The following is a 27,050-nucleotide window of genomic DNA, read 5'->3' as shown; positions in this document are numbered from 1 at the left end:
GGGGGAGGGGAAGAAAAAAAAAGAGGTTAGAGAGGGAGAGAGCCAAACCATAAGAGACTCTTAAAAACTGAGAACAAACTGAGGGTTGATGGGGGTGAGAGGGAGGGGAGGGTGGGTGGTGGGTATTGAGGAGGGGCCCTTTTGGGATGAGCACTGGGTGTTGTATGGAAACCAATTTGACAGTAAATTTCATATTTAAAAAATAAATAAATAAATTTTAAAAATAAAAATAAAAAATCCTTATTTTTGCCTTAGTCTGTTCTCACGTTCCTGCTAACAAACTTCATTTCCTTCAAGTTCCCTATTCCACTATCTCCCAGCCATTGTTAGGAGATAAATTTCTTTTCTACAATACTGTTAAAATAGAGCTTATCAAGTCTGAACTACTTAAACTACCCTCCCTTCCCCCAACACATTCCTATTCCCAGCCCTAGGCAACCACAGCTTTGCTTTTGGTCTCTATTGATGTGACCCTTCTGGAAATTCCATATAAATGGAGACATACAATATGCAGTCTTTCCTGTGTGTTTGTTTGTTTTACTTAGCATAATGTTTTTGAGGCCCATGTATGTTGTAGCATGTATTGAAGGAACATTCTTATTCATTGATGAACAGTATTGCACATTTTGTTTGCTCATTTGCCAGTTCATGTACAGTTAAGTTATTTTCTCTCCTGGAACACAGCACACGCCATATGCAGGCATCCACCCATGCCTGCAGTGCTGCCCCTGTGGAATTTGCAGGGTGAAGGGAAATGACAAAAACTTGCTGATGCCCATGATGTGCTGTGAGTAGCAAAGTCCTTTGTCTCCGACCCAGGAGTCTCATATCTTTTTCCAACACCCATGAAGGTATAACAGGCTAATTTACTAGTTTGTAAGTAGAGCAGAATTATATTCCAGCCCCAACAGTAAATCCTCTAACTGTGTTCTTCTTTTGCAACATTGTTGTGACTACTCCAGGTTCTTTGAGTCTTCTGCCTCTTGACTCTGCTTCAGAAGAAACTTTTTCTACTTTAAACAAATCCTTTTATCTGCCTCCAGATCTTATTCCCCGTATTCCCCCCGCATGTTGTTCCATATATAAGTCCCTCTCACACAGATGTTTCCTACCTCTCCAGCTTGTGGGTTCCTTCCTATCAGCAAATAAATGTGTTCCCAGTGTGCCAGCTTAAAATAATAAATAAACCTCCATTTATCCTGTATCTCCTACTACTACCTCACCTTTATCCTTCCCTTTATAGCCCAGCTGCTAGAAAGACTATAAATCTGGCCCAAATCGAAGTATATGTTTTCTTCACATATAGCCAGATAAAACTGCTTAAAGAGAAGATGTATTTAAAATATCCATGGTTGGGGCGCCTGGGTGGCGCAGTCGGTTAAGCGTCCGACTTCAGCCAGGTCACGATCTCGCGGTCTGTGAGTTCGAGCCCCGCGTCAGGCTCTGGGCTGATGGCTCAGAGCCTGGAGCCTGTTTCCGATTCTGTGTCTCCCTCTCTCTCTGGCCCTCCCCCGTTCATGCTCTGTCTCTCTCTCTGTCCCAAAAATAAATAAACGTTGAAAAAAAAAAAAAATTTTTTAAATATCCATGGTTGGAGGCACCTGGGTGGCTCAGTCAGTTAAGCCTCCGGCTTCGGCTCAGGTCATGATCTCCTGGTTCGCAAGTTCGACGCCCCCACAGGACTCTGTGCTGACAGCTCAGAGCCTGAAGTCTGCTTGGGATTCTGTGTCTCCCTCTCTCTCTGCCCCTCCTCTGCTTACTCTCTCTCTCTCTCCCTCTCTCTCTCAAAAATAAAAATAAAACATTAAAAAAAATTTTAATTGAAAATTTTTTTTAAATATCCATGGTTGAATATATACATATTAATATTTAAGTTAAGCCCCCACTGAAGTAAGACAAAATATTACATTACTATTTTGAAGTTCTATTTTTAAGTACTAAGAGTGTTTGCATTTGCTTACATAGCAGCAGCATGACATGCTAGAATAGTCATATGCTTTGGAATCTGACATACTTGATTCCAATCTCATTAAATTATTGTTGTAGACCCAGTATAAGCTGAGTGACCTAACCGTAGTTAATAGACCTCTCTAATCCTCAGTTATCTGGTCAATAAAATCTATACATCAAGGCCTACCTTGTACATGTGTTGCTGTGAGGATTAAATGAGATCACGCTTAGTAAAATGCCCAACCACTTCCAGGACACCAACAGGCACTCGATATAGTAACTAATTATCCTTTTCAGACAGATCTTATGGATTTTTCACTTTATTTATTTTTTTTTTTTAATTTTTTTTTTCAACTTTTTTTATTTATTTTTGGGACAGAGAGAGACAGAGCATGAACAGGGGAGGGGCAGAGAGAGAGGGAGACACAGAATCGGAAACAGGCTCCAGGCTCCGAGCCATCAGCCCAGAGCCCGACGCGGGGCTCGAACTCACGGACCGCGAGATCGTGACCTGGCTGAAGTCGGACGCTTAACCGACTGCGCCACCCAGGCGCCCCGATTTTTCACTTTAATAACAATGATCAATTTTTGACACGACAGTCTTTATAAATTCAGACATAATCTGAGTTTGGTTTAACCACAATACCAACCATGGTACAACTCTGTGGAGACTGGGCAAGGAAAACCCTAAGTTCTATTTCTAGAAATTTTTCTAATGACCATGTCCTTAAAATTCCATTTCTGCCAACACTAAGAACCCTGAAATATTCAAGTGGAGATGACTGTTGGGGCTGATATACTAGGACTCTGTCAGGTGATTAAAAGGGTCAATGCATAGTTCCCAAACATAACTACTACTTCTCTTGCTTACTGACCACTTGCAGTTTTTAAAAAGAATATTTTCAGTTTGGAGAACGTAAAAAAAAGTTTGCAGTCAAATAGATAGGAGTTTCAAGCTTGGCTTTATGGCTTAGTTTCTTCAGTTTATTCTCTTGAAAAAATTAGAATAATACCTCAAAACACTTGAAGAGCGATTGAGTGGGTTAAATACATATATAGCTTTGCATAGAACCAACCAATACATCATGGATTCTCCATAAATAGAATAAACATGAGTTTGCTCTCTGGGGAATGATTCGAAAGGAACTAACTGGATTTAATAAGAAAGACAGCGGGGCCATATGAGAAGGCAGAGCTGGACCAGAACATAGTCTGGATGCCTAATTTGGGAAAATCATTTACCTTTACTCATCCTCAGTTGCCACATCTGTAAAGTGGGGACAATGCTTTTTCATCCTCCTTACCTTGATATAAAAGAGGAGAACACATGAGCGTCTGGGAAAGGAATTTTAAAACCAAATATATTGATTTTTTGTTCTCAGCAACAGTGGGGTAGACAAGCCTCCAGGCAAGAACAATGAAAACAAGCTAAATAAATTTTTTTTAAATATATTTGAAGACATCAGAGTTACCAAGAAAGTGAAGGATTTAGGAGCCAAGGTCCAGGAGGGAAAAAAAAAACCCAGCAAAGCAAACTTAACATCTGATGCCTCCGCTTTCCCTTTAAAGGCATTTACTGCTTCGGTATCAGTAGCTAACAGGCTGAAAAGATGAACAAAGCTTCTGGCCATCTCACAAGATGGAAGGAACAGAAGCTGGCATTTAGGGTGTGTCAAGAAAAAGGGCTTGGAACAACTCCTGGCTTAAATTCGAACCCTTAAAGATCAAAACCCTATGAGTAGGAGTTGATAAGAACTAGATCTCCCTTCAGGAAGCTCCACTTTGAATCAATCAAATACCTGATTGAATTAAAGTGATCTGCTCCTTACCTTAACTGCCCGCAAAAGGAAATCTGCTTTTTTGGAAGGTTACAGCATTTAAAGCCTCATATTCCAAAATCTTTTATATGTAATGTTTGGCATCTAAGCAAGTATAATCAGGCAAGCAAAAACCCAAGGAGAAAACAGAAAAAGCGAGACAATTTAAAAATCCATAACATATTCTGATACTGGAGTTAGACAAAAATCAGGAAAAAAATACTTCTTCAAAAATATAATTAGAAGACTGTAAGTACACTTCTAACTTGGCTGCTTTAAAATACAATCATTCTCTGAAAAAAAAAAAAAAAGGAAAATTTACTCTTAAAGCAAACAATCTCACACTTTGTCAATTTAAAAATGCAGTGAATTTCTAAGAAGATGACTAGATTGAGAAAGATGAAGCAGAAAACCTCTGGAGCTTTCTTTTTCCCATCATGTCTCAATTTTGTAAAGGGCTTTCTGGGGGGATTTTCTTGTACACAAAAAAAATCACTGACTTGATTCCAAAATTTTTAATCAATTGTCCTGTGCACTTTACTATTTATATTCTACATGCAACAGCAGATTCCACTCAAATTTTTACTATGTTTAGTTTTTTAGAAGCACCATGGAATAGATTTTTTTGCTACTAAAATACAAACATTTTGGCTCTAATGGGCTAACACAATCATCTCTTCATCAATTGTTCCATTAGTTAATTCATTAGAAACTATTAACATCATCATTAGACCAGGAATGAATTTTGATCATTGCAATTAAATGAATTTGGTTCTGACTGAAGTACAGGAAAAAACAAAACAAAACAGTATTATGATTTTTAACTCTCAAGAAAGAAAGAAATACATGGATAATAACACAGGGTATATTTTCAACTTGATACAATTTTATTTTATTTTATTTTATTTTAAATTTTTTTTTCAATGTTTATTTATTTTTGGGACAGAGAGAGACAGAGCATGAACGGGGGAGGGGCAGAGAGAGAGGGAGACACAGAATCGGAAACAGGCTCCAGGTTCTGAGCCATCAGCCCAGAGCCCGACGCGGGGCTCGAACTCACGGACCGCGAGATCGTGACCTGGCTGAAGTCGGACGCTTAACCGACTGCGCCACCCAGGCGCCCCCAACTTGATACAATTTTAAAGATAACTGTAGAATTAAGTAATCTAATGGAGAAACCAAGTTTATCTCAGATATGGCAATAGATATGTGGACAACAACATTCAAGGGGGAAAAAAGTCTGGGATCTAAGACCACTAAGAGTTTTTAAGTGATTGAGTGCTTTACTGGCTGTCTGCCATTCTTTAGATGTCTTCTGCTAAATCTGAATATTTCATCCATTTACCTCTGTAAATGAAATTTCTCAACAGTATTTAGTTTTTCATTTTTATCTAGAGCTGAATTAACTCTGTCTCATCAAATCAACTAGACTACTACAAGATGAGAGAACAAAATCTTTTCATGAAAGGTTGGAGAGGGACAGAAAGACTTAATTCCAAAATAGTTTGAACAAATAGAGGTAAGAAGGTAAATAGTAAGTGCTATTGGTAGATGATGGCTTTAGTGTGCCATTCCTGTCCTGTAGTTATTTACAGTTAAAGAACATGGCATTTCTCTCTGATAGACTATAATTAGCAGATGATATGTTAGTTCTCCTTAGAGAGACCTTCTTACTCCAAAGGCAGCAGAATTGAACTATAAATTGACTCTATTAATGTGCCTAAAGAAGAAATACGTCCATGAAAGAGTTAGCTATAGAGGTGTTAAAAAAGAAGCCATTTCTGGCAAATTCTGGTAACATTCAAGTTAATCAGTCTAGAAGAGTCTTCACTAAACATAAGGAAACATAATGGTCTTTATTCTTACAGTGGATCAGTGTCTCAGCTTCCTTAGCAACACAGAATCACTTCAAATTTGTTCTGAGTTTCAGAGAGGTTAAGCAAATCACTCTTAGTTAGCTATTTGTCTTTTAAGTCAAGATCTAGACAGGAATCCAAATGCCACAAGAAGTATATGTCTTTAGTTAAAATGTTAAAATTTTCTTTTTAATATTCATTTACTTTGGAGAGAGAGAGAGAGAGAGAGAGCGCGCATGTGTCAGGGAGGGGCAGAGAGAGGGGGACAGAGGATTCCAAGCAGACTCTGTGCTGACAGCAGAGAGCCCTGACATAGGAGCTCGAACTCACGAATCGCGAGATCATGACCTGAGGCAAAGCTGGATGCTCAACTGACTGATCCATCAGGTACCCCAAAATATACAATTTTTAAAGTCTGATAAACCACATAACTAGTTCCAAGAACATTTCAATGTATATGTAAACAAAATTATTTATCTATTGAAGATACACATGGAGCTCCAATCAAACTGGACCATTTTACTCCTTCCTATCTGAAGACCCAAATCTGCACTAGGTAACATTAAAAACAGACAGAACCTTTGAAAATGAACATGAATATCTTTGGAAGCTTCGTGCAGGCATCAAATTAAACTAGGTAGAGTCTGGGTGGGGAGGAAAGGTAGGAGTGCTCCTCTTCTGACACCTTCTAACCCTATCCCCTTCAGATCTCTTTCTCCTTACAGTCTATTCATTATAGTGGTTGCTCATTCATTCAGCAAACACTGAGGATTTTACTATGCGCCAGGCACTCATGCTTTATCAGTAGTTCCCTCAATCTTTCTCCTGTCTTCTCTTTGCAGCCCACTTCTCTCTTAATGCATTCTTTTTTTTTTAATTTTTTTTCAACGTTTATTTATTTTCTTTTGGGACAGAGAGAGACAGAGCATGAATGGGGGAGGGGCAGAGAGAGAGGGAGACACAGAATCGGAAGCAGGCTCCAGGCTCTGAGCCATCAGCCCAGAGCCTGACGCGGGGCTCGAACTCAAGGACCGCGAGATCGTGACCTGGCTGAAGTCGGACGCTTAACCGACTGCACCACCCAGGCGCCCCTCTTAATGCATTCTTAACCAACAGGAACTTTGTATTAGTACCCAGCTTCTAACTCTTCCTCATATATGCCTACTTAGTCACTTTGTCTTCTTCCAATTCCATTCTCTTTTGACCACCCAAAAGAGCACAGCATAGGGCTCCTAAGAGCCCATCTAGGTAAATAGGGAATTGTCCCAGAAAAATGGGGAAGGTGTGAAAGGCACGGAAACTTAAAGGTTGTGTCTCTTGTACATATTGTTTGCCTATATTATGCTCCACCAGGTTTTTAGGCATATTCCTTGGCATCCTCAAACCTCTGCCTCGAGTGATGAACAGATGACCAGACAACTGAAATTGGCTATAACTGGACATAACAGCATAGGTTTTACTCTGCCTCTTGGAACTCTACACAGCCTAATAGAGAAACAAGGCCTTAAAAAAAATCATTTGAAGTGTATTGATTTTTATAAGCTTTTGGATCATAACAGAGAATACTATTACATATTTAACTTTCTATAATTTTCATCAAATATTTTTTCAAGAAACATTCTCATGAATGTTACTATTTAGTTTAAATCTAGTATGTCTTTAGAAATTCTGTTTTTAATGGGAAAGTAAATGTTTGCAAGAGTAAATGGATATTACGGTGTTTCATTTTTCACTTACTAAGCATCCCAAATTTTCACACACCCACATCATATTAAATAACACTCTCCTTCCATTCTATACTCCTCTGAAGATATAGTTCGGTAGAATTTATCAAGTTGTATGATGTGTCATTATGAAAATCATCAGAAGAAATTTCCCTTTGATACTTTTTTGGTGCCTGGAAACAAAACTTTTCTTGAGTTAGATTTCTAGGACCATCTTACCTGTCAAACAGTTCTCCTCCTGTGACGAGTTCTAGGACCAGACTGATTTCTGTAGGGGTTTCAAATATCTCTTTAAGTTTTATCTGGGGAAAAATATTAAAAATACATCAGAAATTCCTTATTTTCATCCTTCTAGGAAAGAGCTAACACTGTGACTAAAACAACACTCTCTGTAATAGCAATATATTGGATCATCATCAATAAAGTTTCCACATTCCGGTAACAGCAGCCATTTTTCACTCTCTGGTTGTTTTGACCAGTTACTACCTCATTTCTTTAAAGGTCCTTTTGAGTTTTTATGTTTTTCTTTTTGACAATTCAAAGACAACTGCCTTAGAAACACTTCCTAAATTTTGCCAAAACATCAAAATTTCTGAAATGCTCTGGAATTAAAAAACGAAAGCAAACAAACAAAGCTTCTTGAAACATTTGAAAGCATCATGGTTGCTAGTGATGTAAATGCCTCTTTCTCCTGGAAGGGAACTTGGAATTAGGGGTCTGAGGCAGAACAGGACCAGGTTAAATTCTGTCCATATGGAAAGGATACCTCTCAACAGCTAAAATGTTGCTGGTGGATGAAGGGATCCTCAGAAAAGTAGTGATGGCAGTGATTTGACTGACTATAACAAGACTCGCATCACACTCAGATAACTCACCCAATTTTGGATATTTTCCTCCATATATCAGAGAATCTAGTGACCAGGACTCATCCACATTTGAGGAAAATTCTACATTGACTTGTTGTTGAAGGAAAAAGATGGATAATGTAAAAGTTGTGACTGTATGTGGCAAATTTTGTTAATTGCTTACCCAAAGCTCTTCTCCCCCTACTTTATTGCAAGCAGATTTTGTATAGAGAAGCAAGATGCCTAGCTTCAAATTATGGATCATGATTGGTCTAAGCCACCTAGGATAATCCTGCCCCAATTTTCCAGTTCCATGATCTTGTGGAACTGGAAAGGGATGATCTTGTAGCCAGCTTTGGCCAATAAAATCTGAAGAGAATTCTGATGCAGCTGGAAATTTTGAAAAAGCCTCTACTCTTCTCATCATACTCTGCTGGAGAAGCCTTTTCAATTCTTTCTTTCTTTCTTTCTTTTAGAGATTATTTGTTTTGAGAGAGAGATAGAAAGAGAGCAGGGGAGGGGCAGAGAGAGAAGCAGACAGAGAATCTCAAGCAGGCTCCATGCTGTCAGTGCAGAGCCCTACCCAGGGCTCTATCTCACGAACTGTGAGATCATGACCTGAGCTGAAATCAAGAGTTGGATGCTTAACCGACTAGCCACCCAGGCATCTCCAGTTCTTTTTGTCTTGAGTATAGGCCTGAAGACCTGTGAAAACTGTGGAGCAGCCATTTAGGACAATGAAGGAACAGCGTGAGGGTGGAAGATGTCTGGGTCCTGAATAGCATCACTGAGGAGCTGAACCAATGCCAGCAACTGCCTGCCTTCTGATTATAACATAAGAAAATATATGTTTACACTACCATATTCAAGTTTTTGTTACTTATAGCTGACTGCATTGCTAACCCATACGTTAAGTTTTAAGCACTTTGCTTGGAGCCTAACTAAGCATTGTAGGTCATCCTCCTAGACACCATAACTTTTTCAAGAAATGAGTAAAATATTGTCTTTAAGTAGTTGGCTCAGTTCAAGTTATGGCCTGGAAAATGATTTTGTTCTTTTCACTTCATTGGCTCAAGAAAGCTTTTTGCCAGACCTTTCCCTCAGCACCTTTGTCTGGACATAGCCTAGAGCAGAGCTTCTGAGGACATGTTATTTTCCCCATTGAAGTACATCATTTATTTGAATCTTCACATTGTTTCTGAAGTAGATCCTCTCTCAAAGGAGACTGAAATGACTTTGGAAAGCAATGCATTTTTTTCACAGGCTTTTTCAGCAATGGCATATTAATAAGATAGGCACACAAAAGGAAGAAGCCAGTGTTTTCTTAGAGTGAAACAAAACTTCAATTTTTAGTTACCCTTTCATGCATGAAAACAAAGATGGCATGTATTGCTGATCTGTCCATTTTGAGACTCTTTTGAGAGGTATTATTTTTAAGATTTATTCAGCTTCTGAATTAAAAAATGTGATCAGATGAGGACAAGGGGTAGGCCACGGCTGCCTAATGGTGGTGGAAGAATCCCTATCTCATTAATAGCATGGCCAGCAAAGAAGAAAAACCCCATTCTATAACTTTGAAAATTTTTTAAATAGAAGATTAAAAATGACTTACAATGTTTGGATGTGAGAGGCGAAGAAGAACTCCTATCTCAGTTCTTACGATTTTTTTGTCCACCTAGAAGGCAAAATGAAAGAGAGAAACTGAAAGAAACTCCCACCTTAGAAATGTCTTAACTGTGGCAGAGAATCAGAAACAGCAAAAACCACCTGGGTGAATCAGGAAATTGGTAGAGGCTCATTCCTGAGCTTTTTTGTGTCTCTTCCTTCCTCCTACTCCACCTTTTTTTTTTCAGTTGCATGTCTTTCTTCTCTGCTTCAGACATAAAGTAGAACTAGTTACAAATGTGGATCACAACTTGTCAGACCACTTGCTTGGCCCTATTTAAAACACCACTACTCTCACCACTAAGGCAAAAAGTTCATCTCAACCTATGTCTCCTCCTCCTCTTCATTTCTCTTACGAACCCTTGTCCCAACCCCACTGGGTGGTCAATCACTTCACCTGCCTTTCTCTCACACAGGTGGGCACGTAACCCAGCCAAACCAATCAAAGTATTCCTCCCTGGTCACCGCGGTTGAGTCACAAATACCCACCAGATCCAAGTCATCCCAGTCGGGGCCCTCACCAGAAATTTTGCTCAAATTTCAAGAAAGATGTATTCCCTTTTTCTCTGAAATTGCGAGAGCCAAAGGGAATAGAGTCTGCTACTACCAGTGACCATTAAAAAAATTTTTTTTACATTTATTTATTTTTGAGAGACAGAGTGAGACAGAGTGTGAGTGGAGGAGGGGAAGAGAGAGAGGGAGACACAGAATCTGAAGCAGGCTCGAGGCTCTGGGCTGTCAGCACAGAGTCCAATGTGGGGCCCGAACCAACGAACTATGAGATCATGACCTGAGCTGGAGTCGGACGCTTAACCAACTGAGCCACCTACCAGGGACCATTTTTAATACTCTACTTGTATTAAATGAAAGATCTTTAAAAAAGAGAGGCATTTCTAGAACAGCCAGATGACATGACAGATCTCTTCCAAAAAGTTCTTGCCGTGCGCTCTATTTCAGTTTCTGCAGATGGCTTATGAAGAAAATTTGGATAGAGAATATTTTCATTATTTTTTTATTATTTTTTTCCAGCTCTGAGGTATAGTTGGTATCCAAAAAAACCCCATATAATTAATGTATACAATTTGGTGAGTTTGGACATATCTCTATGCTTGTACTAATGAACATAACCTCTAAAAGTTTCCTGAGTCCTTTTGTGTTGTGGTGTGTGTGTGTGTGTGTGTGTGTGTGGTAAGAACACTTAATATGAGATCTACCCTCTTAACAAATATTTAAATGCACAAGACTGTATAGTTAACTGTAGGCATTATGTTGTGCAACAGTCTCTGGAACTTACTCATCTTGGATAACTGTAACTTTGTACCCCCTTGAACAACTCCTCCTCTCCACGCACCCACTGGTAACGATTCTATTATCTACTTCTATGAGTTGGCCTATTTTAGGTGCCTCATATAAGAGGCATGCAGTGGATACAGATTATTTTTATCACAATCTTCTCTTCAGGTTAATAAAGGTTTCCTCATTATTACAAAATAAATATAATGTTCATTATCGCATAATGCTTTAAAAATTTTTAAAAACTTGAGTGTTTCTTATTTAAGACTGTTACTATTCAAGACTAATGTAACACTGTGTGTCAACTGTACTTAAATAATAAAAGTTTTTTAAAAACAGGGAAAAAAGACCGATAGTATTCAAATTTATTCTCACTATACATTTAGAGTTTATGTAATATAAGGTTTCCTTCTTGTTTTCATAGATTTCTAATCAATATAAAGTAAGTCAGTGGGATCCTTTAATTTTTTAACATGATATATTGATATTAAACAAATGCTTTTCTAATAAAATTATGCATTTTAAGCAAATTTCTTTTTTTACCATGCTGTGTCCCATATATTACATATTGGGATGAGTTTTTAAACATTTTTATTACATTTTAGCTATTTGACAATTAATTCATCTGAACTGTAGAAATGCTGAGAACACACCAGATTGCTTGGACTGGCAATCTTCTGATATAGTTACTTGCTTTGAATTCAGAACTAATTTCTTTTTAAAAATAATTTTTAAATGATAATGATTTTCCCAGTGTACTCCCGATCAATGGTTCTCAAATGTGATGAGAGGATGCTCCAAGATCCCTAGATTCTTTCAGGGCATATGTGAGGCTGTCTCTTTTCTAGTTGCATATCTGAGTAAGGCTAGATTTTTATCTGTACTTGAAACAGAACCACAAATGGAATGCAGAAGCAGACGAGAATCAAATGTTCTTCTCTTAAGCCAGATAGGAAAGAGATTTTCAAAATAATGCTACTCTTCTCAAAAGTATTTTTTAATTTTGGAAAATATAGTTATTTTTCATAAAAAATACTATTTATGTTAAAATGTAATGGGTTTATTATTGTTATGTTTTTAATTAATTAATACTTTAAAAATTCTGTTCTAATCTCTAATATAGCAAATGTTTATGGCATTTGGAATCTCAATAATTTGAAGAGTATAAAGGGTTCCTAATGCCCAAAAGCCTGAGAATTACTATTCCAGAAAATTTAACATCATACATTTTAAAATAGAAAGGCGACAGAGAAGAACAAAAATTTAGTAATAATTTAAGTGAAAGAAAAAATGCAAACACAGTCTCCTTTCTCCTCCCTTGAATGCTGGAGCCTAGGTCAAATCAGGTGCAGGTCATGTCTTCAGTGGACGCTGAGAAGGGAGTAGCAGATAAGAATCGTAGAAGAGGGAACTTAGAGAAAAAATGGAGCATCAAAAACCAATCCAAAGAGAGTAAATTGAGTGACAAAACCTTGACTACAAGTCAAAGTGATGCCAACCAAAGAAACCAATAGCCGGTAGAGCTGAAAGGGAGAAGTTGACTAAAGAGAAACGAGCAGATACATGACTGAGAAACCAGAAAAAGACAAGACTGAGGTCAGAGTCTTTCCCAGATAGATATGCTGAGGGCCATTTGCTTTCTTTTTGAAACGAAGTCTCAGAGTTTGGTACAGGTGTCACATCTTGAAGGTCACACAGGTGTGTATCTTGACCGCCACATCTCTCACATCTTTCCAATATTTCTCTTGTTCCAGAAGTTAGTATTTCCTTCCTGCTTCTGACTTCCCCCTCCAAGCTCCTGGAAAGGTCAGGAGGGGGACTGAGCCCTGACTCTACCACTCACAATAAGTGATGTTTTTCTAGAAAATAACAGTCAAGCACAGCATAAAAGTCAATGGGTAGCTATCTGAACAGTCATTATTGCTACTTGAAATTAGCTTCCAAGTGCTACTATAATTAGCATCTTCAGAAGCAACAACAGATGGCTTTAACAAAGCAGCATTACAATACTGAAACCCATAAAATTACCTTCAGTATTTACAAAATACCTTGAAGAATGATAGTGTTTGGTTACTAACAATTCACAGTTATAAAATATATAATGTATATTACTAAAATTCTAAGGTAGGGGATGTATTTTAGCCCAGGTTCCCCAGCAAACAAATATGAGGCAAGGATCAACACGCTGGTGTTTTATTTGGAAGGTGCAGTTAGAGTGGGAGAAAATGGAAGTACGGTGAGGTAACAGGGACACGATGCAGTCAGCACACTGACTACTGTGTCACAATGAGCTATAAAGAAATAGCAGGTCATACGGGCAGTTGCAGCCAGTTGGCATACAGTACTTATCCAGAGAAGCTCTACCTGACTATCATGACTGAAGAAGTTCATAGGAGGGACCCCAGGCATCTGCCCAGGGATCTCCTTATCCTGTTTCCCACCGGTGAAATCTCACCTTTTGGAGTTAACTTTTCCATACTTTCAGGTTGCATATCCCGTCTCTTTGGCAGTCGTGATGCTATACCCCTCCTCATAAGGTATTATGTCCCATTCAAATCCAGAAGTGGCTGGAAGGGCTAGAAGTTTCAGGTGTGTGTCTGGTTGACCTAACTGCATGAAGTAGCTAGTGGGCAATCCAGCTTTCCCTGGTCTGGAAGACTGATAGACAGAAGGAATCTGGAGAAGCCCATAGGAATTTCTCCAGTCACGATGGGTTCTTGAGTTTTTATCAGTCACAAGGTAAACCAGATTGACAACAATGGGATTACATTCCTGCCTCTCTAATTTACTGCATTTTACTGCTAATCGTTAAGAGCTCTGTCTTCCACTTACATTGTGTCATTGTTCTAGTTACCAATTTGAATGGCTTGGGCACATGGGGTTTTTCTTAAAACCTATTTTAGCTCCTCTATTTAAATTGCCCTAAAAATTCAAAGAAGTATTTCCTTTCATCTCCATAAAGTCACTTTTGAAACATTCAATTTTAATAGCTTTTGAAATACTTTCAATATAAAACATATTTTTGAAGATTATGCATATGAAAAATATTAATGAAATAATTTAATAAAAGTGGTTACACAGATGTGTACACTTTTAATACTCCATGGAACTCAAGATACCTTAATATCGAAAGAAATCCCAATTTTGCTATCTGCCTCCATGGGGGGAGAAAAAGAAACGACAAAATGTATGATTATAATCTGAGAGAAAAAGTTTCCACTGTCAGAAAAGAGTTGATCAAACACGGACCCTTCATTAAGATATACAGCAAAAACACTCCTGTGCTGGGGCTGAGAAAGTTGTAGAAAAGAAGGGAGAGAGGATTGAAAAATACGTGAAGAAGAAGTAATGAGGGCTTACAGAAAGAAAAGGAAACCCGTTTCTGCATTGTGGGAGTGACAGATGGAGACAGGTGGTAAAGGAATTGGGAAGGAGAGGATTTTTAACACCAGATCTCTGGTGAACTTGAGCTGCTTGGCCATCTCAGATGTGGCCTAGATCCGGACTCTGGAATTTTAAGTACTCTTGGTGAGGTGGGGTGACCTATATGAGTAGAGACCACTGCTCTAATTCTGGGACTCAGTCAAGTACAGTGGCATTTCCACATCAAATGCTCAGCCTCATCCCATGTTCTTTGCAGGAATCGAGACCATAAATCTTGTTTGTCTATCTATTCTTTCTCTGGTTTCTTAGGCTCATCTGTGGTTTGCACAGTGACCAAAGAATGGAATGTGAAGTACAGAACTGTGCTCCTCAAATACTTTGTAGAAAAAGGCAAAATACACATTATTAGTGGATAAATAAATAAGAAGTCAAGTGTCTTTAAATTTTCACAGCAATTCTCTTCTGCATAGCTTCTCCTTAATTTAGCATCCTCTTTTCTGACATATCAACAAGTACATGTCAGCACTAACATGCTTGATGAAAAGACTTGACAGCTGGCACTTTGTTAAGTTCAAGAATGACAGTTTTAGCCTACAAGGATTTAAAAGGTAAGAATTGCTGTATGAACATGCAAAAATCAAATGTGGGACACAGATAAAAATACTGAGGCTCGTATCTCCAACCACTGTGGAATTTTAACAAAGTCTGATTATTCTCTCTATATTCTTGATCTAATAGAAACTTGGACATCTCATGATACCTTACTTTTCTCATAGTCCTCTCAAGTGGTGTCTTGTTTTTGTCCCAACAGGAAATATATCACAGGCCTGGAAGGGTAGGTGTCCTTCTTGTTCTCCATTGCTATCTCTAAACCGTTTCTCCTCCCTTGTCCCCCTAAAACCTCAGCTGTTTTAAAATGTCTGCCATCAGCCAACACAATCTGCAACCTCTTTTTGTTTTAGTCATCTTCCTATCTCTTTGTTACTCATCCTATACTGAAGATTTTATCAGGTTTCAGCAACTTCACCTCAACCACTGATCTGTCATCATTCCTAACAACTTCAACTTTCATGTGAATGATCCCATCAACATCCTTGCCTCTAGTTTCTTTGCTATTTCCTCAAATTCCAACAATCTCTTCCTCTACTCCCTCCTAGAAACCCATTCCCATGGTCATATTCCAGGCTTTATCATTATCATCAATTGTACCCCTTCAAAGATACTGATTTCAAATAGCATACTCTCTGCTTTCCACTTCCTGTCTTTTTAGTTCTTAGATTCCATGGTCCATTAGGATAAGCATGGATGTGCATATTCCCCCAAATCCTTTGCTCTTATTGGGGTTTGCCAAGAAAAACACTTAAGTTGGTCAAACTTTACGTTTCTTTCACTCCATGTCTGTGAGTGAACTGAAGTGTCCGGAATAAGGTGCACAACCATCTTGACTTGTTCCATTTTTAATTTATGACCCCAAATCTCAGGGGACCCTCAGCTCCTCACTCTACAACAGAACACTTTACACTCAGTCTCCTCTAACATTCAATACACCCTCCTCCCTTCACTCTCCTATCACAGCCTTGCTTCTAATCCACTGAGAAGGTATAAACAACACAAAGAGAACATAATCTTCTCATCATTCAATCTATCAATCTATATACATCTGTATCCAATTAACTTCATCCATTAATTCCACAAATACATGTATTATATATATGTATATACATTTAATGTTTACTTATTTTTGAGAGAGAAAGAGGCAGAGTGCAAGTGGGGGGAGGGCAGAGCAAGAGAGGGAGATACAGAATGTGAAGCAGGCTCCAGGCTCTGAGCTGTCAGCACAGAGCCAGACACAGGGTTCAAACCCACGAACTGCGAGATCATGACCTGAGCTGAAGTCAGACACTTAACTGACTGAGCCACCAAGATGCCCTTTTCCACAAATATTTTTGAGCACCCACTATGCAGATGTTATTCTGGCCATGAGGATATAGCAGTGAACAAAATGGATAAACTTCCTAGGAATTTTATGTCCTGAGAAGCTTATGTTCTACTGAAGACAAAAACAGACAAACAGTCCAGAGTTGATAAATACTAAGGAAAAAAAAAAAAAGGTTAAGGACATAGGATGGCGAAGGGTGCTGTTTGAGATGGAAGGTCAGGAAAAGTCTCTCTGATAAAGTGGCATGGGACATAGCAACTTGGATTTGAGGGAGGAGTGTTCCACACAGAGAAACAGCAAACACAAAGGCCCTCAGCTAAGAGTGCCAACAAGGAGGCCAGATTAGCCAAAGCAGAGTGAGGGAGGAGGAAAGGAGTAGATGATGATGGAGGCTCCTCATGACCAGGAGCCATGTAAATAGAGAGCCATCTTGACCAAGGTAAGAACTTTGCATTTTAGTACCAGAGAGGTCAGACACAATTGGGAGGTTTTGAGAAAGGAAAGACATGATCTTAGTTAAGATTTAAAAGGATATTCTGAATCTTGTAGGGATGAGGATGATGAAAAGAATAAAAGTAGGGAGACTCAGTACCAAGTTAGGGCAGTTGTTCCAAGGAGAGATTATAGAGGTTTGGGCCCAGGTGATAGTGATGATAGAGGTATGAAGCAGATGGATATTTTTAAGGAAGAGAAAAAAGTATCTGCAGATGAACTGGCTATGGGATGTAAGAGAACAAAAAGGGTAAAAGTTGACCACAACTCTTTCAGCATGAGAAACAGGAAGCATAAAATTGCCACTTACCAGGGTGGGGTGGGGGCTAAGACTAGAGGAGCAGGTTCAGAAAGATGCTAAAAACATTTTGGCCCTATCCCTTGGACTGAACTCACCTATGAGCTGTCCCCTTTTATTCTAGCTCACTAATCATCTAACTGATCTCTGAAGAAGCCAAGATCATTTACACTTCTAGGCCTTTCCACTTTGTCAGTACAAAGATAGTTTTCTGCTTGAATGTTCTCCTCCCAGATCTTTAAGTGTGAGTTTGGACCCAGTGGAGAGGAGAACGTTAGGGGAAGCTGCACTGTGGAGGTGATGGCAGTGACAAGCATTGGACATGATGGGGTGGGACAGGAAGGGTATTAATTATAGAGGAACCAGTATCCTGTTTTACATTTAACACTGACTAGCATAAAACCAACCTTGTTCTGATTAGCATGGGAAGACAAACTCTAATAAAGTATGTCAATCAAATAAGCTTGGTTTTGAAAACTGTGAAACTCATTTTTCTATAGTCCTGTTAATAGTCACCTCCCACTCCTTGCAGACTCTTCAGTCACTGGGATGGCAAAATGGAGAAAAGTAGAACTTTCCAATGGAAGGGGGAGTCCACGGATGGGGACAGAGTTTAGGCAAGTCAAGAATGGCTCTGACCTGAAAGAAAGATGCTTGTATTTCAGAACCTGAAATTTCTGTAGTCAGGTAGACTCAGAACAGGGCAGCTCCTTTAAGCAAGGTGCCTCGGCTCCCTCACTCCTACACTCTAAAATCTAAGCCTTTCTGCTCACAGATGCCAGAAATTCTTTCACAAGGAACAGCCTTTTATTTTACAGTGAATGAAACAGGCTTAAAATATTCCTGGGAGAGATGACAAGCTGAACAGCGTTTATACAAAAGATTTGGCTCATGCTAGACTCTCACTAGAAACAGATTTGGCTTAACAGAGAGAAAGAAGAGAGCGGAGAGAACATGGTATATTAAGGAGAAAGGACTTTGTATCTTTCACTAGCTCTTTCCTCGTTCTTTAATCTCTGTATCTCTCCCTGAGATTAAAATATACGGAGGTAACCCTGATTTAATACCTCTTATCCTTAAAAAGATCTCATCCCTCAGTTCCTCACCTGTCTTCCTGCTTTCAAAGCATTTCTCTGCTTCCCTCCACAGAAAAACTCTCTAGAGTTGTCTCTGCTTTCTTTCTCCACTTCCTCCCTCCACCTACCTGCCCCCCCCCCCACCTTTTTGTCAGTGCAACCCAGTCTGGCTTCATTCCAAGAACTCCTCCAACCACTCTTATAGAAGAAATCAGTGGCCTCCTTGGAGAAGCACTTGGAGCCAAACTACTCATCTTATCCTGTCAGCAGCATTTGATATATTTGATCACTCCATTCTTCAAATAAAATTGATTATTCCATGTCACCATTCTGCTCTGACTTTTCTTCTACTTTAAAGGCTGCATAAGTATTGAAATACTTCCTAACTAATCTCTCTGCTTGTATTCTTACCCTTTCCAATCATTCCCTTTGCATACAAGCCAGAGTGAGGTCTTTAAAATATAAATCAGATCATGTCATTCTCCAACTTAAATGCCTTTGTTCACATCCATTGTGCTTAGAATAAATGCAAACTCTTTACCATGGACCATAAAACTCTGGACGGCTTGGCCTCACCGTTTTGATCTTATGTCATTTTTTGCTCTACCCAGGTCATTCAACTACTAGACCATTCTCCAAAGTCTTTGCACTTGCTACTTCCTTTTCCACTAGACCTTCTGACTTCACTCAGAGAGTAACTGAGAGGCCTTCCCTGTCCACTCCACCAAAAGTGACTACACATACATACATACACCATGAATCATATCACCCTAATCTCTTTATAACATTTACAAACATCTAGATTATCATTTACTAATTCATTATTTGATTCTTCCACCAGAACACAAGCTCTGTGACAGCAAGGGTTTTATTTTCTACACATTCACATCTCCAGCATTATTTATCAATGCCTGGTATACAATAATTTGTTGAATGAAGAATGAAGGAAGGAAGGATTAAGCTAGTATATGAATACAAAAGATGGGTGGCTTAAAGAAAAGACCCCTGGTTTGACAGCTTTGGTTAGTTAAGATTAGAACTGTTAGATTAGAACAGATTAGTCTGTTCTCCTGACAGTTGAATCTGTGTAACATTTTTGTCATGTTATTGACACCAATGGAGTGGAGAACAACTATCTTACTGGCAAAGATCTGGAAGCACCCATATCTAGGGCCTGCATGGATAGTAGCCTGCAGTTTCCAAACTGTGAGTCACAAGGGATTATTATTATATTACAGCACACCTTGCCTTTTTGTGTGCGATCAGTGCTTTGAATCAAACACAACTGGAAAAAAAAGATTACAAGAAGATGAAGTGATGAAAATGAGGAAATGGTAACAGTGAAAGTTGGAGAGCTGGGGGATCCTTGGTAAGCAGAGGATTATAGGGATGTACCTGCAAATTCTTGGCTTTGTCTCTGTGCCTGCCAGGGGACAGTTCAAGAGGAAAGCTTTGCTAGGTCCCTACTCCTGCATATTCCAAAATGAGGGCACATCAACACCAGTACAGTCAGATCCTTGCAAAAAAGAAGTTGATATCCTGTGATAAGAAAGGAATGTAATGTCAGCCTCCCAAATTCTCTTTTCAGGAGCATGTTGCCAGGGCTAGAAGAAAATAAAGAGATACTAGAAATTTTTAGATAAGTTTCATAGCCATATTTTTTAAAAAATTTATTTATTTTTGAGAGAGAGCAAGAGAGAGCAAGCACAGGGGAGAGTCAGAGAGAGAGAGAGAGAGAACCCCAAACAGGCTCTGCAATGCGGAGCCCAATGCAGGGCTTGAACTAACACTGAAATCATGACCTGAGCCAAAATCAAGAGGCAGAGGTTTAACTGACTAAGCCACCCAGGCACCCCTCATAGTCACATTAAAAAAAAAAAAAATGTTGAAAACGTAAGAGTGAGGAACATACCCACTGTTGTAACACAACTATCGCTAGTATTCTGGTTCACTTTCTTTCAACTCTTTCAACTCTGAATATTTCTTTACATACTTCAAATGTGGAGATACAGTTTTGTTTCTTTTAATTTTCATGAAAAATATCATAAAACCTTATGGTCACCTGACGTTCACAAGCAGAATGTAAAACAGCTTCCTAATGGCCTGGTGTCATCAATGGCTATATTTATATTTAGATACTTATGATTTCTTACAATTTGCTACTCATATAAATCATTCTGTAATGACGTTCCATGGCTGTACTTTATTTCAAAATGCAACTTGAATTCTGGTTCCGCCATTAAGTCGTTGATAAAATCATTTATCCTGTCTGAGGATATTTCAATTTATTCATAGATAACATGGACATAATAATTGCTACCTACAGTACCATTGTTGTAAGGAGTAAATTAAAATATATATGAAATCTCCTGGCTCATGGTAGATGTTCAGTGCCTTTCCTGAAAGGAACTTGTAAAAGTAAAGTAAATATTTCCTAGTCTTCTATTTTCATTTTTCTATATTTTCCCATAAAAATTACTGCAACAGAAATAAACTAAATTTAGAAATATTGGGATTTATGAGAGTGCCATCCTAGGAAGGAAAAAATGTCTAATAAACTTGAAATACAGTTTGGTTCTTCTTTTCAGTGAAAGACAGTTTCATCAAAATCCAAAACTCTATCCAATATAATCTCCTTATTTGAGGGTAATCAAAGAGGGGAACTGATATCTGTTTGCATTTACATTTAAATGCCTTCCTTCACTATTTTTGAAGATTGGGATAAGAGCTGTACTTCTTTGGTTAAGCTCCACGGAGGTTTTAAAACTAATTTCTTATGTTTATTAATCACTGTTGGCCGCTGAGGTCACACCTGAGTTACTCCACAGCTGGGTATCAGCAATACCCTACAGACATCAAAAAGTTCCTATAGAAATGAACAAAGTGCATCATTCCCTTTTAGTGCTGAGATAGCGAAATGAAGGAATGCATAAAAGCTTGCTTTTTGGTCCTTTTCCTGCTTCTATTCTTGCTAGGACCTGCACCTCTACTTTGCACATGCCTCAGTGCAAGTGGCGCATGTCCTCTGTGTAAGGGGCAAGAAGTTAATGACTTCTCTAGAATAGAGAACATCTAAGGATGGACCAGGTGAGAATGACCAGACACAGCTATCATATGTGTATTCCAGACCACCAGCAATAGACATCTCAAGGCCAAAGCCCCCTGGCTCCATAGAATAACACCCGGGGCATATCTTTGTTCTAGGTGGTTCCTGGATTCCTGAGACAATAGGTACACCAGATCACGATCCTCAATAAAAAAATCCCCAGACCCCAAACAAAGATGAGACTCCCTCCTTTCCTTTCTGAGTCTTCCAAACATTCTACACCTGCACTCTCCCTATACCTTCAATAAACTCTGCTTTCACCTCTTGCCAGCTCACGCTTGATTTCTATCCTGCATGCAGCCAGGGACCCTCTTAGCTGGTCCTGGGGACCTCTCTGGGTCCCCAGACCCAGCCTACCAGCATCAGTGGCTTTCAGTGATTTTTATGTGGTCAAGGCAGTACTTTTCTTTTTTTTCCCCAATATATGAAGTTTATTGTCACATTGGTTTCCATACAACACCCAGTGCTCATCCCAAAAGGTGCCCTCCTCAATACCCATCACCACCTTCCCCACCCTTCCACCCCCCATCAACCCTCAGTTTGTTCTCAGTTTTTAAGAGTCTCTTATGCTTTAGCTCTCTTCCACTCTAACCTCTTTTTTTTTTTCCTTCCCCTCCCCCATGGGTTTCTGTTAAGTTTCTCAGGATCCACATAAGAGTGAAACCATATGGTATCCGTCTTTCTCTGTATGGCTTATTTCACTTAGCATCACACTCTCCAGTTCCATCCATGTTGCTACAAAGGGCCATATTTCATTCTTTCTCATTGCCATGTAGTACTCCATTGTGTATATAAACCACAATTTCTTTATCCATTCATCAGTTGATGGACATTTAGGCTCTTTCCATAATTTGGCTATTGTTGAGAGTGCTGCTATAAACACTGGGGTACAAGTGCCCGTATGCATCAGTTCTCCTGTATCCGTTGGGTACATTCCTAGCAGTGCTATTGCTGGGTCATAGGGTAGGTCTATTTTTAATTTTTTGAGGAACCTACACACTGTTTTCCAGAGCGGCTGCATCAATTTGCATTCCCACCAACAGTGCAAGAGGGTTCCTGTTTCTCCACATCCTCACCAGCATCTATAGTCTCCTGATTTGTTCATTTTGGGCACTCTGACTGGCGTGAGGTGATATCTGAGTGTGGTTTTGATTTCTACTTCCCTGATGAGGAGCGACGTTGAGCATCTTTTCATGTGCCTGTTGGCCATCCGGATGTCTTCTTTAGAGAAGTGTCTATTCATGCTTTCTGCCCATTTCTTCACTGGGTTATTTGTTTTTCGGGTGTGGAGTTTGGTGAGCTCTTTATAGATTTTGGATACTAGCCCTTTGTCCGATATGTCATTTGCAAATAGCTTTTCCCATTCCATTGGTTGCCTTTTTGTTTTGTTGGTTGTTTCCTTTGCTGTGCAGAAGCTTTTTATCTTCATAAGGTCCCAGTAGTTCATTTTTGCTTTTAATTCCCTTGCCTTTGGGGATGTGTCAAGTAAAAAATTGCTATGGCTGAGGTCAGAGAGGTCTTTTCCTGCTTTCTCCTCTAGGGTTTTGATGATTTCCTGTATCACATTCAGGTCCTTTATCCATTTTGAGTTTGTTTTTGTGAATGGTGTGAGAAAGTGGTCTAGTTTCAATCTTCTGCATGTTGCTGTCCTGTTCTCCCAGCACCATTTGTTAAAGAGACTTTTTTCCATTGGATATTCTTTCCTGCTTTGTCAAAGATTAGTTGGCCATATGTTTGTGGGTCTAGTTCTGGGGTTTCTATTCTATTCCATTGGTCTATGTGTCTGTTTTTGTGCCAATACCATGCTGTCTTGATGATTACAGCTTTGTAGTAGAGGCTAAAGTCTGGGATTGTGATGCCTCCTGCTTTGGTTTTTGATTTCCTTTTGTTGTCTGATTGCTGATGCTAGAACTTCCAACACTATGTTAAACGACAGCGGTGAGAGTGGACATCCCTGTCGTGTTCCTGATCTCAGGAAGAAAGCTCTCAGGTTTTCCCCATTGAGGATGATATTAGCTGTGGGCTTTTCATAAATGGCTTTTATGATCTTTAAGTATGTTCCTTCTATCCCGACTTTCTCAAGGGTTTTTATTAAGAAAGATGCTGAATTTTGTCAAAGGCCTTTTCTGCATCGATTGACAGGATCATATGGTTCTTATCTTTCTTTTATTAATGTGATGTATCACATTGATTGATTTGTGAATGTTGAACCAGCCCTGCATCCCAGGAATGAATCCCACTTGATCATGGTGAATAATTCTTTTTATATGCTGTTGAATTCGATTTGCTAGTATCTTACTGCGAATTTTTGCATCCATATTCATCAGGGATATTGGCCTGGAATTCTCTTTTTTTACTGGGTCTCTGTCTGGTTTAGGAATCAAAGTAATGCTGGCTTCATAGAATGAGTCTGGAAGTTTTCCTTCCCTTTCTTTTTTGGAATAGCTTGAGAAGGATAGGTATTATCTCTGCTTTAAACGTCTGGTAGAACTCCCCTGGGAAGCCATCTGGTCCTGGACTCTTATTTGTTGGGAGACTTTTGATGACTGATTAAATTTCTTCGCTGGTTATGGGTCTGTTCAAGCTTTCTATTTCTTCCTTATTGAGTTTTGGAAGTGTGTGGGTGTTTAGGAATTTGTCCATTTCTTCCAGGTTGTCCAGTTTGTTGGCATATAATTTTTCATAGTATTCCCTGATAATTCCTTGTATTTCTGAGGGATTGGTTGTAATAATTCCATTTTCATTCATGATTTTATCTATTTGGGTCATCTCCCTTTTCTTTTTGAGAAGCCTGGCTAGAGGTTTATCAATTTTGTTTATTTTTTCAAAAAACCAACTCTTGGTTTTGTTGATCTGCTCTACAGTTTTTTTAGATTCTATATTGTTTATTTCTGGTCTGATCTTTATTATTTCTCTTCTTCTGCTGGACTTAGGCTGTCTTTGCTGTTCTGCTTCTATTTCCTTTAGGTGTGCTGTTAGATTTTGTATTTGGGATTTTTCTTGTTTCTTGAGATAGGCCTGGATTGCAATGTATTTTCCTCTCAGGACTAAGGCAGTACTTTTCAAAGTACTTTTAAAAGTACCAAAAAATTATGGAAACACAAAACTCAGTTTTGGTTTTATATTTCTTTCAGTTTGACAGCAATGATTCAGGTACACAATTCTCAAACCATGTGAAGTGTGGGGCAGAACACTGTATACCCTGGAGACCCTGAGCTATCCATTTAATCCTAAAACAAGTGATCATCTATCTGTTATAAAACTAATTAGATATTTAAGAAGTTGATGACTTTGTACTCTCTCAAATAATGAAAACAAAAAATACTCTTATAAACATTAGTATTTTAAATCTCATCAGTTACATCTTGGGGTTGAATTCCTTATGAGGGTATGCTTTGAATAGGGGAATACCGGGACATTCTTAGAAGCTTTAGCTCCTTAACTGTTCTTTCTAAGATAATTAAGACTTTCAAATATGCTCGTAAATATTGTTCAAGGATGCTAAAAACTTCCTTTAAAAAAAAAAAGGATATGTTACTGACAAAAAAGATTTTAAATGACCCCAAAAGCAATATAATCATGCTCTGGGGCTGGGGTCATAAAGAAAGAGAGAGTAGAAGTCTTTTTCTAAAAAAAATTTTAAAGTTTATTTATTTCAAGACAGAAACAGTGCAAGTGGGGAAGGGCAGAAAGAGAAGATAGAGAATCCCAAGCAGGCTCTGCACTGTCAGCACAGAGGAGGCCAACGTGGGGCTCGAACCAACAAAACCGTGAGATCCTGACCTGACCCGAAACCAATATGCTTAACCGACTGAGCTACCCAGATGCCCCATAGAGAGTAGAAATCTTAATGATTTAAGGTTTGAAAAAAATTCCATTGTTGGTGTTGCTCCAGGGCAGTGTTTGTGTCTCTGGATTTGGCTCCCTTGCTGAAGAAACATCTTAACATGAGTTAACCCCAGAGCTTCGCTTTTCCGAAGAGACCAAATGCTTCCAGAAATCGGAAGCTAAAGTGTGTCAGCTCAGTTCTTCTCAACATCTTTTTCTTTAGAGTGATGTGCTTATCTTCCATGTACTCCCATTAAGTCTCTTCCAGGCCAGTGGCTCCGTTTTTAAAAGTCCCATGCACAAGTAATTGGGTAGACATGCACAACATTCCATGATAATGGTCCTAGCATTGCTCCCCCTCTGATACCTTCCAGGACTGTCAGGTTCAGAGAAGGCAGTGGAAAGGGGCCTGTGATTCATGGGCTGGGCTGATCTCTGACTTTGTGCTGCCTGGCTGGTCTGGTCCTGTCCCTGACTGTCTGACCATTATTAAACCCTATGATGTATCCCCAGCTGTCTACAGCTGCTGGTGCCCTCACCCAGTCAGGTGTTCAGTGGTGCCAGCAGCTGGTAATGGCGGTGGTGCATGGGTTACTTCACCCTTGCTGTAGACACCATGCTCCCATGGAGTACTTAAGAAAGCATCAAAAGTATAGGACAAGGGAGAAACAGCTTGGAGACGGATAAACTTACACTGAACATTTACCCTAAAGAAACTCTTCTAAACTAAAAGAGAGTCTTAAATGAGAAAAAACTAAGATATCTTGGACTGGAAATTTTAAGTACCTTTACCCCACATATCCAGTGGCACCAGTCTCAGGAAAAATTCTAATCGTCATAGAAATAGAGGATATATCAATTTTTTTTTGCAGATATAAATGTGGTAGGTAAATTCTGACACTCATCCACATTTCCCTTTATAAAAATGTCACAGTTTAAAAGGTGAGGATGGTAATCTTGGATCTGCTTTATCGACGAAAAAAAATCATTCACAGTGTATAGTACTTTATTATGTATGCCCCACCTTTCCACAGGGTTGATCACAACACTCAAATGTGTCCTGGTGTTATTATGGAAAAAATAAGTCCAGACTATTCTGATCCCAAAGTCTCAGAAAAAAAAAAAATTCTCCCAATGACAATTTGGTATTTTGTGATAGGGGTGGGAGGAGGCACTGTAGATATAACAATCCATTTGATACATTTTTCAGATTTCTGGGGTAGAGATAAATATGAATTTATCCTTGCAGCAGAGAAGAAACTAGAATTCCATACACACAGCCACAGCCCGGGTCACTGCATTCCATCTACCATTAAGACAAAGAGCAAAGAGATTCACACCAAGCAAGGTATGTGGTCTGTATATTACACACTCTCCAGTGATTCTTCTTTCATTTGTTACTGAATATTGTGTGCTGAGACTCATCAAACTAAGCTTTTAACAGCATTTGGAAAATAAATATGTTGCCTGTGTTCTCTGCACATAGGGAGTATTATTTGCCTTTGTTTCACAGTATGACTTAGAAATGCATGCAGTTTCTCTGTGTCTCTGTCAACAAAGGCTTTTTCATCCTTTATCAGATTAGCAACGTCTAGTTTCAGTCTCAGATCTGGACCATGATCATTCCTACCATTTTTTGGTCCTTTTTTGGTCCTTCTTCTATCAGGATCTAGCTGGTATAAATAGAAAGGACCAAAATTTGGGACTCAAAAGCCCTGGGTTCAAGTTCTATATGCTATTGTGTACTTTGGACACATCTCTTTTCTAAAACTTCCAT

At 39.0% G+C, this 27,050-nt stretch overlaps 1 protein-coding gene across 1 annotated transcript in view; it reads right to left on the bottom strand.

The window, feature by feature from the left end:
* Nucleotides 1–27,050, bottom strand: part of CAMK4 (calcium/calmodulin dependent protein kinase IV) — a 216,665-nt gene that overhangs the window by 75,128 nt on the left and 114,487 nt on the right. Inside the window, exons 3-4 of the mRNA XM_030326235.1 lie at nucleotides 9,805–9,867; nucleotides 7,567–7,649 (exon numbers count right to left, since the gene is read on the bottom strand). Of these exons, the coding sequence (XP_030182095.1) occupies nucleotides 7,567–7,649; nucleotides 9,805–9,867 (146 nt within the window). The remainder of the gene's footprint in view (nucleotides 1–7,566; nucleotides 7,650–9,804; nucleotides 9,868–27,050) is intronic.

The sequence above is a fragment of the Lynx canadensis genome, chromosome A1 (genome assembly GCF_007474595.2).
Source record: "Lynx canadensis isolate LIC74 chromosome A1, mLynCan4.pri.v2, whole genome shotgun sequence".
In the NCBI taxonomy this organism is placed as follows: Eukaryota; Metazoa; Chordata; class Mammalia; order Carnivora; family Felidae; genus Lynx; species Lynx canadensis.
The sequence above is the reverse complement of the archived record's forward strand: the minus strand, read 5'-3'. Positions and strand labels throughout refer to the sequence as shown.